The 16,662-nt window shown below is 43.6% G+C and overlaps 1 protein-coding gene across 1 annotated transcript in view; it reads left to right on the forward strand.

Annotated features, from left to right (window-relative positions):
• DNAH8 (dynein axonemal heavy chain 8) overlaps nt 1–16,662 on the forward strand; it is a 418,964-nt gene that overhangs the window by 126,497 nt on the left and 275,805 nt on the right. Inside the window, exons 19-27 of the mRNA XM_073556422.1 lie at nt 649–729; nt 1,511–1,627; nt 3,681–3,800; nt 5,495–5,636; nt 8,200–8,276; nt 9,077–9,183; nt 12,121–12,187; nt 12,560–12,746; nt 12,955–13,142. Coding sequence (XP_073412523.1) covers nt 649–729; nt 1,511–1,627; nt 3,681–3,800; nt 5,495–5,636; nt 8,200–8,276; nt 9,077–9,183; nt 12,121–12,187; nt 12,560–12,746; nt 12,955–13,142 — 1,086 coding nt within the window. The remainder of the gene's footprint in view (nt 1–648; nt 730–1,510; nt 1,628–3,680; nt 3,801–5,494; nt 5,637–8,199; nt 8,277–9,076; nt 9,184–12,120; nt 12,188–12,559; nt 12,747–12,954; nt 13,143–16,662) is intronic.

Below are 16,662 nucleotides of genomic sequence, written 5' to 3' on the forward strand. Positions count from 1 at the left end.
TGGTTCTTGGCTTGGGTGGCATGTTGGGTGTGGCTGTGGGTCCCACTGTCTTGCTTTTATATATGTCTTGTGGGCAGAGCTACTGAGCATGCTCAGACCAAAAAAACCGGATCCGGCCACCGGATCCGGCTTTCGCCGGATCCGGTGCATTGCGGCGCTCATAGGCTTTCATTGTGTGAAAAGCCGGACGCGCCGGATCCGGCGTGTCCGGCTTTTTCGCCGGAGACAAAAAACGTTACAGTAGCCGTTTTTTCCAGACGCCGGATCGCGACACATTGCCGGATCCGGCGAAAACCGGATGAAACGCATGGCCATCCGGCGCGATCCGGCGCAAATGCAAGTCAATGGGGGGGAAACCGGATCCGGCATTGCATTTCGCCGGATCCGGTTTCTGTCAAAAGCGCCGGATCGCGCCTGACGGCGAAAACCTGATGTGTGAAAGAGGCCTTACTTCACACCTTGCATAGAAGAAATATCCTTGAACCTTTAGGAGGCCGCATTTGTGGCTTCTTATTACTCTGATATATTACATTCTCAGTAAATTACCTGACATATTTATCACATTACATTATTTACACAAAGAAATAATCTGTTAATGTAAGCAGTAGTAAAGTGACACTTCATCTCTTCTTTCCTTTATACAAACAGAAGTTAATGAAGACGTACCAGACTCTTTGTGATCAGATCCTTCCTGTGTTTTCAGATTTGTTATCTGAGAAATTAAGAAAGGTGAGGAGGAGGGATGATTTGTATAGTTACTGTCTATCCAGCAGATAGAAAATGCAGCGTCCTCAGTAATTGTTACCTTTTATTAGCGGACTGGAAGAGGATGACATTTCCACTTCATCAGGCATCAGACATAATATAAACGACATCTGAAGAATCACATATTTATACACAAAAGACATAGGGATAATGCAAGAAATAAGTTGAGTGATGGAAAGCGTCAGTATGAGGAGGTAGCAACCGCTGGAGCAGTAAGAGTTGTAGGAGATCTGCTCCGTGGTTGTGATGCCCCACAAGGTCTGACGGCCACTTTCCTTAAAGAACCTATCACCTTTATACATAAGAAAACGGCGGGCAGCTGCAGATAGATGATTTTACTAATGAACATTAATTAGAAAGTGTCTAATGCCTCTTCCCTAACTGGGAAAAGTCAGGTCCGTACTTTTGGGTACTGCGATACCGGGATCCCACATCCCTTTTGTGGCCCCCTCAGTGGTAAAGAGCGAGATTTCATCCGTTAAAACAGCACTGCCGTATTATATGCACAGGTTACTGACCAGGAATAGCGGTGTCACTGGTCATAAATGCTGGGCACATAACATGTTCACACAAACCCATGTCGTAATCATTTCTGCTATGAAGGGAGCTCAGGTTTTCAGTGTTTTGTACTTCCAGACCCTCCTGTTTGGATTCCATGTCTGTGCTGTTGTAGACGGGGCTGCCAACATGTTTTTCCTCATACAGTGAATAAAGATTTACTATTTTTCTGTAAAATGTTTTGTAGATAGAGTGCACTTTACGCCAGGGCCTCACAGCTTTCACATGGTCGTCTGTTTCACTGGAGCACTTCCTTGAAGCTTTAGATGCAAATCTTCAAGTGGTCAGCAAGGTTGTAACTAAGGTAATGGAAAGGAAAAGATAAATAATGACATTACATAAAGATAGCTGAAGTTACACTGTATTAATATTATGTCAGTATATGTGTGTGTATAATATACATCTATACAGTTGTGGCCAAAAGTATTGACACCCCTGCAATTCTGTCAGATAATACTCAGTTTCTTCCTGGAAATGATCGCAAACACAAATTCATTGGTATTATTATCTTCATTTAATTTGTCTTAAATGAAAAAACACAATAACAATTGTCCTAAAGCCAAACTGGATATAATTCCACACCAAACATAAAAAAGAGGGTGGGCAAAAGTATTGGCACTGTTCGAAAAATCATGTGATGCTTCTCTAATTTGTGTAATTAACAGCACCTGTAACTTACCTGTGGCACCTAACAGGTGTTGGCAATAACTAAATCACACTTGCAGCCAGTTGACATGGATTAAAGTTGACCCAACCTCTGTCCTGTGTCCTTGTGTGTACCACATTGAGCATGGAGAAAAGAAAGAAGACCAAAGAACTGTCTGAGGACTTGAGAAACCAAATTGTGAGGAAGCATGAGCAATCTCAAGGCTACAAGTCCATCTCCAAAGACCTGAATGTTCCTGTGTCTACCGTGCGCAGTGTCATCAAGAAGTGTAAAGCCCATGGCACTGTGGCTAACCTCCCTAGATGTGGACGGAAAAGAAAAAATGACGAGATTTCAACGCGTTTGCATTAATTTTCAGGAAGAAACTGAGTATTATCTGACAGAATTGCAGGGGTGCCAATACTTTTGGCCACAACTGTACATATGCATAATTTACAGAGAGCTGGCCTGGGGTGTTGCGTATAAGTGATTAAATAGTCCAGTTATTTCTCCCCATCTTCACCATTTGCAGTGCTGCAGTGTATTTTACTAATACTCCATTGCTTCTTATACCACCTCCCAGAATTCTCCATTACAGGGCCGCTTGCTCCGTACTATCGACACCATATATACTGAAGGTTTATGTGCAATATCAACTCTCAATATTTTCCTTTCCTATATATTGAGCTCTGTTCTTGCTAGTGCCACCTGGTGGAGAGAACAGGTGTCTCTAGGGAGACGGTTTTTGTCCCTTCGGTAGAGAGCTGTATACCAATGAGGTCAGAGTCATATGTCTGTGTGTTACCATCCAAGAGAAATGGACCAATGTTTATCTCTGATGTCATCCTAGCTGCTTCCTATTTGCTTCCATTTTTTCTCTTTTGTGTTCGCTTCCAGCTAATAAAAAACCCTTGAAGTTCTTGGTCTGTAAAGTACAGTATGTAAACAAATAGGAAGGCTTTGTACTGGTGTCTGTGTCTCCCATAGACTTCAATGGTCACGTCTGAGCCACAAATCCGATCAGGTTAGGACCTTGCACTGAGTCTTATGGATGACACTCACGGATCCGTGATTTTAACAGGCATGTGAATACGTCCATTGTATTCTGTGGGTCTGAGTGGTTTGTAAGATAAAAAACTTGCACAGTACCCAGATGTGTGTCACCAATGTGTGAAGGAAGCCATAGACTCCGTACCCAGCTAGTCTCATTAATGAGTGTTGGTAAAACAAAATGAAAAGTTTACACACCACAGCTTCCTGTCATTGGTAAACCTGGAGAAAACAGTCAGCTTTTTTCTGCCAATCTGGAAGTTGCGCAGATTACAAGTTTCTGCCCTCCATGCACATCTCCCTGTGCTGGCCTGGATGTGTCTTCTCTATAGTTATATTACTGATTTAGGTCTCCTGTTATATCATATATGATGTTTTTCTAGCTCAGTAACTGTAAAACCAAGATATTTTGTTACAAATACAGTCGAAACCTGAAGTTTCCATCCTCTATATATAAAGACACATCTGCAGTTTTTTCTCAATATCTGACCTGAAATCAGAATAAACCTTTCCCGTTTTAGGTCAATTAGGATTACCATAATTATTAATATTTGCCAAATGCCAGAATAATGAGAGAGAGGTGTACATAACCTTGTGGGGTTTTTTTGTGTCGGTTGCAGCAGCCACAATGTGTGAACATATCCATTTCTAATACCCACAGGTGAATTACATCCATAGACTCCGCATCGATGTTCTCCTGAAGGATGTCGCCGAGACCTTACTCATCGTTCTTCCTGATGATGGACCAGACACAGTAGAAAATCTGCTTGCTAGTAATGAGGTAGTGTGCACAGATAAATCTGTCAGTGTAAAAATCATTGACTATGCCGAGTATTGGCACAGACATGTGCTGCACATGTACAGGACAAGAAGAGATGATAAATCAGGATACAAATCCAGCTCACCAGACATAGCATTCCAACATCGGAGCACGAGACCGCTGTGTCAAAGCGCACAATCCAAGGCAATGAGAAAAAACTTTGTCCAGCTCCACGATGTAGTGAAAAATATTCTTTATTCACTCAATAGAAATGAGGTTTAAAAGCCAGCATGAGTTACAAGGCATGCGATCGATCAAAATCGATCGCATGCCTTGTAACTCATGCTGGCTTTTAAACCTCATTTCTATTGAGTGAATAAAGAATATTTTTCACTACATCGTGGAGCTGGACAAGAAGAGATGACCTGATCCCTTTCTGGAGCATCTTAGGACTAATAACATATTGATAATTTCTGTGTAGAGATGAACAGTAACTGAAATAACATTAAAGGGAAGGTGTAAGGATGCTTCTTATGAAAGTCATGGAATGGTTGCACCAGTCTCAGAGCAATAGAAAGAAGTCGTGTCCTGTAGTAATCCAGTGTGTGAGACGCCCCCAATGCATATTTAGGCTAATTTACATGCAGCTTCAAAGCTTAATTTCTCCGTGTTGCACTGGATTTCTATAACACAAGCGCAATTGCTATTGTGGTGCTGTCCTGTCGTCCTGGATCCTCAAGATGTGTCCGAGAAAGCCGTGGGATCCACTTGAGCAAGTAAACACTGGTGGGCAAGCTCTGCTGGCAAACATTCTAGAGACTCAACCGTAGATTGAGAGAGTTGGGCCGGGTTACCTGTTGCACTTGCAAAGGCTCGTTAAAGGGTCGACATTGACTTTTAGGATTGCTACTTCCAATAGGTGGCACTACAGTTCTAGGCCTCTTCCTCTCTGAAGAGACAATTTGCATATTTCCCAGAGGAGCATTGCGGCTTTAAGTCTCCTCATCTCAGCATGCTTAACAGGGCTCTAGGCTAAAACTGTAAAGCTTAAACTGAGCTGCCTCTTGTGTGAGGAGCGGGCAAAGCGCATCAGGGAGAGATAAAACTATTTCACAGAATGTCAGCCTCCTAATGGTCCTGCATCACCCAATTCTATTAATGAAAAATAACTTGTCACACAAGGCAGAATCTGAGAGGGAGAATGAATGTGGAGGGGGGACCATAAGAGACAAACACTCGGGTAACAATTGGTGATTTCCACTAATAATTTTTGTTGGTAAGAAGAGGGAAGTTGTTAATTTGCAAGTTACCTTGTTCTGTAACAGAACGTGATGTTCTGACATCTTATATCACCTTGTATTTTACGGTTGCGGCTGCTCTGACCGCTCCCTGCTCCTGGGATTATGTGGAAGATGCTTCATTCTTACACAATTCTACATTGTTTGCACTTGATATACAGGACTTGTGTAATGCATGTGTTCCATCTATAGTAAAAAAAAAATTACCCCAGAAATTAGCAGCGGAACATTTGGAAGAAAATCTACTGAATCTGATGTAAGTGACAATGTGCTCTGTGGTGCTGCATGGAGATGTATACATCAAATTGCCCATAGGGAGTAAGACAGATAAAATACAAGTAAGATGTAAGCTGACATGACCACAGGTTCTCCTGTGCAGAAGCGTTGACCCTAACTGTGCATGTTCATTATGTTCAGATTTACACTAAAGAAATGGCAAAATATGTGAACCACAGAAGTGAACTGATAGAGCGAGCTGTGATGGACATCATTAGCACTTTTCAAGCTGTACACGTTCCAAAACACACAACAAAGATGAAGAAAATGGGCAAAAATAAAGGTAGGGGGCCTGCTACAGAACAGCACTTAGTCTTACAACATTTTTACTTATGATTGAAAGTCACATATAAACAGAGTCAAATATTGCGAATGTTCTGTATATTAAGGCTGTGTGCCCACGTAGCGATTTTTAAGCGTTTTTGCCACGATTTTCGGCGCGAAAACGCTGCAAAAACGTTTAAAAATCGTGTACAGAATGCCCCCCATGCATTCCTATGGCATTCCGCACATGCTGTGCTAATGCTGCGCTTTTTTCCACGGCGGAATCGCATCATGGAAAAAATCGCAGCATGCTCATTCTTTTGTGCGGAATCGCAAAGAATTGCCGCGATTCCGCACCCATAGGAATGCATGAGAATCGCTGACTTCCCGCATGTGGCTATGCCCACCATGCGGGAAGTTAAGCGTCTCATGTGCGGTTGGTACCCACGGTGTGGAGGAGAGGAGACTGTCCTCCAGGCCCTGGGTACCATACCCCTGTAAAAAAAAGAATAAAAAATAAAAAATCGGGGTATATTTACCTTCCGGTGTCCCGCGCTGCATTCCTGGGCCTCAGCATTCCCAGTAATGCCTTGCGGCAAGGCCCTGTAATGACGTAGTCTCGCGTGACTCCAACGGTCTCGCGAGATCGCTATAGCAACGCGAGACTACGTCATCACAGGTCTCACAAGGCATTACTGGGAACGCTGTGGCCCGGGATGGCAGCGCGGGATGCCGGAAGGTAAATATACCCCGATTTTTTTTATTTTTTTTAGCATTTTAACATCCTATCTTTTACTATTGATAGGCGGCCTCAATAGTAAAAACCTGGTCACACTTGTCAAACACTATGTTTGACGAGTGTGACCAACCTGTCAATCACTTTCCAAGCGATGCTTCAAATCGCTTGGAAAGTGCTTGAATATCGCACGCGAAAGTCGCGGGAAAATCGCTATCATAATCGCGGTGAAAACCGCGCGATTTCTGGGAAGGAGTCCGTTTTTTAGTGAGCGTTTTAAAACGCTACGTGGGCACATAGCCTAAAACCAGTGCAGGATTAGTAGTATAATGTTATAGAATTAACGTTCTAAATGGCCATCAGCTCATTGTTTCTGTATTTTAGCTCGCAGGTTCTCAATGGGACTGAGCTCTTGAGTTTCCTGGCCATGGACCCAAAATATCAGTGTTTTGTTCACCGAGCCATTTAGCAATACAAAGAAAGGTCAAAACAAGAAGGGTCCAACGCTGACCACAAGGACTTACAATCTGCAGTGGTCTTGATTTGGCAGTGGATAACAATAAGGCCATGTTCACATGATGAAATTGTACTGCATTTTTTGCTGCAAATTTCCAAAATCGCAATAAGATGGTTTCCTTTTTTTCCTGTGTTTCTAAAAAAAACATGATGGAAAAAAGAATGCATTCTGAGTGCATTGTGTGAACATGGCCTCAATATAGCGAGAATGATTTAACAAATGATATAAATTTTATTACCAGTTTAGACGTTAGATGTTATTAGTGAATTTGGATATTTATCTGGGGGCAAACAATCAGTGACAGGTTAAGTTTTCATCTGCAGCTTGGTAGTAACGTCCTTGTCATTTACAAGGATATAACATTGTTCTGTGTTCTTTTTTGTTTCAGTAGCTGTTTTTATACCAGGTGATAAAAAGAAATGGCCTAAAAGGGATGTTCTCCAGCACCAAAGGAGTTAAAAAGTAGCATTTAATCTTAAACTTTAATCTTAAATTTATGCTTTTTGGGTAGAAAAATCTAGCTAATTAAGGGTTTTTGTACCCGAAACATGTAAGCTTTATGTATTTTTTTAATATGTGCACATTCTGCCAATGTTTTAATCTTATATGATTAAAGGTTACATTTTAACTACTTTCCTTTAACTTTTCCTTTCCTACAGTATTACCATTCATAGCATCAAAAGTGACATCCAATATGGCAGCACGTCCTGTTGTCATTTTTGGAAATTTGACCACAAGACATGACCATGGGTATTAACTAGAAAATCGCCATAATTAAGAGACATACAGTAATTACCAAACTTTGCTGCTCTAAAGGATGATTAACTGATAAATGTCACTTGTACATGTTGGGTGGACGTTGTCATTCAGAAGTCTGATTTTTCTCACATATGAGGCTCAGTAGTGATTTTGTTCTGAGTTTTATCACAGATTCATCCTAGTTTGATCTGAGTTTCATCAACTCTTCTCAGATGAGAATCGAAAAATTAAAAAAAATAATAATTCTCTGCTGCTGATGTTTTTCCCGGACCCGTAGACTGCATTGTCAATTTTGATCTTATACTTGGATCACTGTTGGACATGTCTCCATGATTTTGAACAGACGACTCGGTCCTCAAAAAGACGTGGGTATAGGAACAGCCCAATAGATTGTCATAGGTGCGAGTGCTATCCGCAAAAAGCACAGATTGAACTCGTACGTGAAAAAAGGGACGTCTGAATGAGCCCTAAGACAGACGCATCAACGAACTGAGATACAACCCTGCAAGCCTGAGGTCTTGGGTTATATTACTAAGAGATCTTGATGGATATGTTGTCGCTGTTTTGTAGCTAGACGTGTTGCATTTACCAATGTTGAACATGAAGAGGTCGTGGAGGAACAGACGGAGGATGTAGAATTCAGTAAGGTACAACACCAGTAAATATTGAACATGCAGAAATACGGAGGGCGTTTGGTAATAAAACCAACAGACTAATAATTTTCAATAGTAATGTGTTTGGGAGATAATCTACCTTATAATTGTGCACCACAAATCGGAACTCTTAAACAAAAGCAAACCCTCTGGGTTTGTTCACACGTTGCGTTTATTTCTCATGCATTTCAAAGGCAAAAATCGCTACTCGTTAGTACCAGCAAGGAGAATGGGACTTCTGGAATCTCCTCCTGCACATGCTGCTTATTTTTTTTTCCATGTGGATTTGAACCATCAAAGCTTTATTTGAAATCTGCAGTGTTAATTCTTTCAAGTCTTTGCAGCATTTTTTACCTATTCAAATGAATGTGAAGAAAACACTTAAACATGTGTCAAAAATTGAAGGTCACGCAAAGTAGACATTATCTCTGATAGTGTGAACCATGAAGAACTTGTGACAATAAACTTTGTTGAATTCACTAAGCAGTTTTTCTTTGATTCATTGATATTATTGTAGTTTATGGGAAATTATTTTACGTCAGCACAAAAAATATTCCTGTTCCCTGTAGTGCCAGGCATCTTTACAGGAATACAAATCAAAGACAGAAAACATGTGTTAGGGGAGGTCATATTATCACCGAGCAGTCAGGATGCGGCCTGTTATGTACTCGTAGATTATATTTAATATGGGCATGTATTTTATTGCATTCTTCTCTGTCCGAATAAGGTTTTATAATGCCACAATATTTTTATAACGCCACAAACAAAATATTGTTTGCATTGTTTTTTTTCAGCACTGTCAAGAGCTGTGCTCTTATTTTATTGGTTTGGTGGTCAACAGTCTTCAGAAATGCACTCGCCTTTCACTTGATTTTCTGAAAAGGAAATTACTTCTTTCAAGGTATGTTCCATTGCACCATCATAACTTGTGGTGACATTTCTGACTGCAGAAATACGTTGCCGCATTTATTGGCACAAATATAACAATGCAAAAGATCCACTGCACCTACACTAGTAGGTATCACTATATCTTCTCAATTGTGCATGAGGTGTATGTGAGTATTACTGGTATGAGATTAAATAGGTTGTCCAACCCCGAAATCCAATTTTTTATTTTACGCTAATCTAAGCTTCACATGTTTCCACATCACTTCCACAGTGGTGATATACAGTAGCTTCATATGTCCCCACATCACATCCACAGTGGTGATAGAGCTTCATATGTTCCCACATCACATCCACAGTGGTGATAGAGCTTCATATGTTCCCACATCACATCCACAGTGGTGATAGAGCTTCATATGTCCCCACATCACATCCACAGTGGTGATAGAGCTTCATATGTCCCCACATCACATCCACAGTGGTGATAGAGCTTTACATGTCTCCACATCACATCTACAGTGGTGATTGAGCCTCACATGTCTCCACATCACATCCACAGTGGTGATAGAGCTTTACATGTCTCCACATCACATCTACAGTGGTGATTGAGCCTCACATGTCTCCACATCACATCCACATTGGTGATAGAGCTTCACATGTCTCCACATCACATCCACAGTGGTGATAGAGCATCACATGTCCCCACATCACATCCACAGTGGTGATAGAGCTTCACATGTCTCCACATCACATCCACAGTGGTGATAGAGCATCACATGTCTCCACATCACATCCACAGTGGTGATAGAGCTTCATATGTCTCCACATCACATCCACAGTGGTGATAGAGCTTCATATGTCTCCACATCACATCCACAGTGGTGATAGAGCTTCATATGTCCCCACATCACATCCACAGTGGTGATAGAGCTTCATATGTCCCCACATCACATCCACAGTGGTGATAGAGCTTTACATGTCTCCACATCACATCTACAGTGGTGATTGAGCCTCACATGTCTCCACATCACATCCACATTGGTGATAGAGCTTCACATGTCTCCACATCACATCCACAGTGGTGATAGAGCATCACATGTCCCCACATCACATCCACAGTGGTGATAGAGCTTCACATGTCTCCACATCACATCCACAGTGGTGATAGAGCATCACATGTCCCCACATCACATCCACAGTGGTGATAGAGCTTTACATGTCTCCACATCACATCCACAGTGGTGATAGAGCATCACATGTCCCCACATCACATCCACAGTGGTGATAGAGCTTTACATGTCCCCTGACATACGAGTACTGTGAATAGTCTATAGTGATGTGTGTTTGTTTGTGTATATCTACATATATACCTCATATGCTGCAAATCCTCAGTATGTAGTGATGTGTGGATGGATAGGGGAGGGAGGGATGAGGGATGGTTGGATGAGAGAGGGAGGGATGGATGGATGACGGAGGGAAGGATGAGGGAGGCATGTATAGATGAGAGAGGGATGGTTGGATGAGAGAGGGAGGGATCGATGGATGACGGAGGGAAGGATGAGGGAGGCATGTATAGATGAGAGAGGGATGGATGGATGAGAGAGGGATGGATGGATGACGGAGGGAGGGAAGGATGAGGGAGGCATGTATAGATGAGAGAGGGAGGGATGGATGGATGAGGGAGGCGTGGATGGATGAGGGAAGCATGGCTAGATGAGAGAGGAAGGCATGGATGACAGAGAGAGGGAAGGATGAGGGAGGCATGTATAGATGAGAGAGGGATGGATGAGGGAGGCATGGATGGATGAGGGAGGCATGGATGGATGAGGGAGGCATGGATGCACACAGCACATTATACTCTCCTATGCAGAAGCTTTTTCCTTCCTGGTCCGTCCAACCGGCTGAGTCCTTTCCCTGCTGCCTGCACTGTGAGCTGCATTGACTGGAGCAGGAGGGGGTGGATCAGGCAGAACCTAGGAGGTGGTTACAACCAGTCTCTGCCAGACAGGAAAACTCTATTCCATGAGTGAGCAGCTCCTCCAGAATCAGGAGATAGCTGCTCACCAGACTAGGTGTGATATCGTGCTGACAGGGAGTATATTACAGACATTCAGCATTCTGCCTCCTAGGTACACACACAAATTATATAGAAAGCCTGGACAATCCCTTTAACCCATCTTTGTGTTAAAAGACCTTTGCTGGTTGACTGTCACCAGTTACTTATATAACGGCATTAGTATATGTAAATTGATCTTTTTACTAACAGTTGTGTCCCAGGTGTCTAACCCTCCAGCGATATATAAATTCTGTGTCATGACGTCCAAAGTGAAGTCTTGGCCGTGGTCACAGCATATTAAATAGCCATATGACCACATCCTGGCAGTTCTCAATACAAATATGGAAAACTGCAAAAAATAGAAATAATAGTAATGGAAATTCTTATCAAAGTGACTCAATTTATATGTATATTTAAAATATTAGTCATATTCATAGCAGAATAGCAGACTTAAGTGGGTATTCCCATCACCAACATCCTATGCCAATATGTAGTAGGTGTAAAATTAATATCAGCAAATAACTCCAATTAGAAATGCAGTATAGTTTTTCTGATTCTCTGTCTCTTTCCTCATGTGCAGGCATTGCAGGACCTTAGGTATCCATGGTTGCGACTACTGATAAAGTGACAGTTAGCTAGCTGCTAGTGGTCGTAACCATGGATACCTATGGTCCTGCAATGCCTGCGTATCAGGAAAGAGACATAGGGAATCAGAAAAACTATACTACATTTCTAATTGGAGGTATTTGCTGATATTATTACTATAATTACACCTACTACATATTGGAATAGGAGTTTGGAAATGGGAATACCCCTTTTAATATTAGTTCAGCTCTGTCATGTGAAGCTTGCAGATGTGCCTCCATGATCATATCTTCCTGTCTTACATTTTTTTAGTGCCCCTTTTGATCAATGTGACAATCCCTTCCTGACGACAGAAGTTCACCTGGTCGTGGATGACATTGTAAGTATAAATAATATTGGAGGATAATCCTGCACACATTGGGGCCGATTCACTTCCAGTCTGACACATGTATGAAGCACATTTTTATGCAAGGAAACCTGGCTTAAAAATGCACCATGAAAACTGGTCTAAACAAATCCAATCAAGGGGTGCAGTAACGTGAGACCGGATCAGGCAGTGGCCTCTCTGATCGCAGATGCGGCAGGGTATAAAATGTTAAGAAAAATCAGGAATACATCCTTACATGGTATTCACGGTACATTAGGTGGTCTTCCCCATCATCTCCTTACGGCAACCAGAGTCCTGGCTTGTCATTAACCTAATATACGGACCTAACTTCTTATTTTCAACCTAAATCTGTTTTCTTTACAGTTAATGCTTCCAAGCCTGGACAACATCCAGCAGGCGATAAATAATGTGATACACATGGCACTGGAAGTGAACTGCGGCGTTTATCAGTGGGAGCAGGGGACGGTGCCTGAAAGCGCTTCTGACCTAGATTTTACCACTTCAAACTATCCAAATGATGTTTCTGGGTGGCAAAGAAGAGCAGATGACAGTATGTATTAGCTGCAGTCAGCTGCAGTCATTGTGCTGATATTTTGTCTTGTTTACTAATATTGAACAACTAGCACCCCCCCCCGCTATCAGGGAATCGACTGGCTGGGGAGCCAGGCTGGTGAGGCTGAAAAACAAGCCAATTACCTTTTTCTGCCTCGCAATCATACCATTTGTTGTGCAGTTTTCATTTATTTACTTCTTTGCAGAAATGATAAAAGAAGACCGTACAGCAAGAAACTTTTATTCCTGTGTTTCTCAGAGTGTGACCATTTCTAATCTTGTCAAGCTTCTGTCTACTTCTGTGCATTTACTAAAAGACAATGCAAGGAAAGCACTCGAAGTCTTCGAAAAGTACAGAAATCTGTGGACGGAAAATAGAGATTCTAAAATAAAGGTAAATCTTTGAAATTCTCTTTTTTTTGCAATGTCTCTTGGTGTGAGAAGTCTCTTGAGGAGCTGTTCTATTAGATTGGATGCAGAAGTGGATGTGAATGAAGCAGACAATGCCGGGAAGCTGGGTATGAGGTAGGTAACGATGGCTGCCACCTCTTCTTGGCAAACAACAATTAAATGAGAAGACCGGGACAGTGAAAGTGCAGCTCTGGATAACGGCCTCTTCTGCACAGCGATGTCAATGGCCATCCTGCCTTGTCTCTGTTCTGATGTTGCATGTAAATTAAACTGCATCAAATACATCAATAACTTGACGCTACTCGTCATAAATGAAAACCAGGATCAGCACTGTCTTGTGATGACCACGTTTGTGTCAAGGACAGATCCGGTAGGTTGCTTCAGTGAGTATTTATTCAAAACGCTGATTCATTTTTAAGAGTTTAAAAAGATATGTGTCATGACTCAGGTCGGGGTGGTTCTGGCTCCTTCCTGGTCAGGTCAGGGTTAAGTCTGTCCGCCTCTCTTTGGTTCTGGGGCAGCTATTTATTGCTGGTAGTTTCTGGGTTCAGTGTCAGTGATACTTCCGCCTACTCGGTCTGAGGTCTCTGACCCAGGTTACTCTCTGTATCGTTGTTCCTCTGCGTATGTCTCTTTGTTGTGTATGACCCAGTTTGCCCCCTGACTATTGTCTCTGTCTTTCTGCTCGGTACTGACACGTCCCTCCTGGTTATCTGACCCCTTGGCTTGCCTCTGGTTACTTGTGTGTCTTGTCCCCGGTTACCTCGTTCCTGTCTGGCTAATGATCCTCTGCTTTGCTCTCTGACTACGTTATTGATTCTGTCCTTTGTATTCTGTGCCCTCAGCCAGCTCTTGTCCTCACGCGGGGTAGCTCCGCCCCTGTGCTCATGTGACCGGTTAGCTCCACCCCCTATGATCACGTGACTGGCTCAGGTTCTGTGCGCACTTCGCTCCTCGGTCTCTGTACACTCTGTCTCCCCTGTTAGCACCCCCGAGCTTAATCCCAGTGACACTGTCCCCGTGTCACTACAATAAGCATCCACACAGTGCGTTTCAGCTACACAGCAGACTTCCTCAGGTGTATGTTAGGAATGTATCTGCCCAACATTATATCCTCTACCAACAAATAGGTGGGGGGACACACAGGGTAAGGGACGTGCATATTTAAATTCTTCTTTAGTTTAAAAAACATCTTTTTATTCGATCGTCCATGACAGCACCACCTTAGAGAGGGGATCCGCCCTTCAGGAACAGGAAATCCTACAGATAGATAAGGGCGGCACCTCTCCCACGCATCAGTTGGTTTCCTATTCCTAAAAGGACAGGATTCCCTACAGAGCATACCATCATGGACGAGGAATCCCCAGGCCGGCTGACCGACTTAGGTAGCGGGGGGTCTCCTACCTCGGTCAGTGCGCGGTCCCTGGAAGCGCCACGGTGGGTCCAGGTAGGGCTCCACGACAGTGTGCGGAGCAGGTGGGAGCGGGGTCCGGAGGATGCCTGTCTCCGCCGACACGTGAGTATTTTTTTTTTTTTTTGTTGCCCCTGAACCCCTCGGTCCGTCCTGGTCTCCTGGTGCGGTCCAGGCCGTCATCCGGGGCCGGCTGGCACGGAGCTGGTCGTGCCGGGTCGGGTCATGGAGCAGCGCCGCCATCATTCTGCTCTCCCCCGCGCGTTCACTGGACCGCCAGAAGTGATGCGGTCGGGGGGCGGGGCCAGCGGCGTCGGGCCGGAAGTCGGACACCGGCCACCTTTTCTCTGTTGTTCGCCGCTGTGTAGCGGCCGCGCAGGTTCCGGCAGGGAGGCGGGACGCAGGGGGAAGAGGCGTGGACATCCCAAAGGAGGGGAGGGAGGAAACGGAACCCCTGGCCACATCGCCTGCTGACCCGGATTTCCGGGGGGAGGATCATAAAAGGCCACAGAAACGCTGCAGGGCTGCTTTTGGCCCATTTGCAGCAATGGATGAGCCGGAAGCTCCTGTGGCCCAGCAAGCAGGACTGAGAGCAGGAACGTGCCTCAGAGAGGCCCCAGGCAAGTTCCCAGCAGAAAAAACGAACTGGGCAATCCAGCCGCAGACGTTCCTCCAGGCTGAAGGATCCAGCTCGCCTCCCCCCCGTGATCCGGTGCCTATTCCTACTGCTCGGGTAAGAGAGCTTCATGAATGTGCCCTGATGCAGTGTTCCCCTTATATTTTTCTCTCCTATAGGGGAAGAAGTGCTCTGGTAAAGCAAAAAACAGGGAGTGCGCCCTTTGCAGTTGTCCCTTGCCAGACGCCTACCCTAAAAAACTGTGTCAGTCACGTATATGGCAGACAGTAGGTGATTGGAAAAAAAAAAAAAAGAGGCGGGTTACCGATCCTTGGAAAAAAGATAATGCCTTGTTCATCTCTTATCAGGGCACTAGGAAGGGCCTTAGGGCTTCAAAAAGCTCGCTAGCTAGGTGGATTAGGGAGGCCATTTCGTACACCTCGAAGGGCAGGTCAGCTCCTGGCAAGCTGAGGGCGCATTCCACCAGAGCCATGGCAACCTCGTGGGCGGAGAGATCGGAAGTCTCGATCGACCAAATATGTAAGGCAGCTACCTGGTCCTCTCCGAGCACCTTCTACAACCATTATAGACTAGACCTGGGTGCTTCCTCAGACCTTTCCTTTGGTGTAAGGGTTCTGCAGACTGTAGTCCCTCCCTAAGTAATTATTACTCTCTGTAATTCTCTCAGGTGGTGCTGTCATGGACCATTGAATAAAGTCTTAGTTACTCACCGGTTAACGGTATTTTTCGGAGTCCATGACAGCACCCGTAGATTCCCTCCCTTTTATTTAGTTTGGGTGTGCACTTCTTCCTCTTATATGTACACTGGTAATAAATAGTTGAGTAAAGTATTGTACATAAATTATGCTGTTGACCTTGGTGGTCCTCTTGTGCTCTGTAAACCAACTGATGCGTGGGAGAGGTGCCGCCCTTATGTATCTGTAGGATTTCCTGTTCCTGAAGGGCGGATCCCCTCTCTCAGGTGGTGCTGTCATGGACTCTGAAAAATACCGTTAACCGGTGAGTAACTAAGACTGTGAAGATATTTTTTACCATGGTAGATTCTGGCACTATTCTGATCCAGCTATCTCACCTACTGTATCCTCACCCATCCCTTGTGGATTGTGAGCCCTCTCGGGCAGGATCCTCTCTCCTCCTGTACCAGTCGGTCTCTTGTATTGATTGCAAGATTACTGTACTCTTTCTTTTTTTTTTTTTTTTTTTAATACGTATACCCGTTTTTGCATGTAAAGCGCCATGGAATAAATGGCGCTATAAAAATAAATAATATTTGTTGTAAAGCATAAAATTCATGTTTGTGCACATACAAGCATAAATTACAGGCATATATTGTATATACATTGTAAATTATCTTGAGTTATTGTGTTTTGAGAATATATTGTTTTATTAAAAAGCATAGATCCCTACTTGAATGGGTCATTTCAGTCAGTAAATTATTATATCATGTTTATTACA

This window comes from Dendrobates tinctorius, unplaced genomic scaffold (assembly GCF_039654945.1).
Source record: "Dendrobates tinctorius isolate UK_male_01 unplaced genomic scaffold, ASM3965494v1 ptg000232l, whole genome shotgun sequence".
Taxonomy (NCBI): domain Eukaryota; kingdom Metazoa; phylum Chordata; class Amphibia; order Anura; family Dendrobatidae; genus Dendrobates; species Dendrobates tinctorius.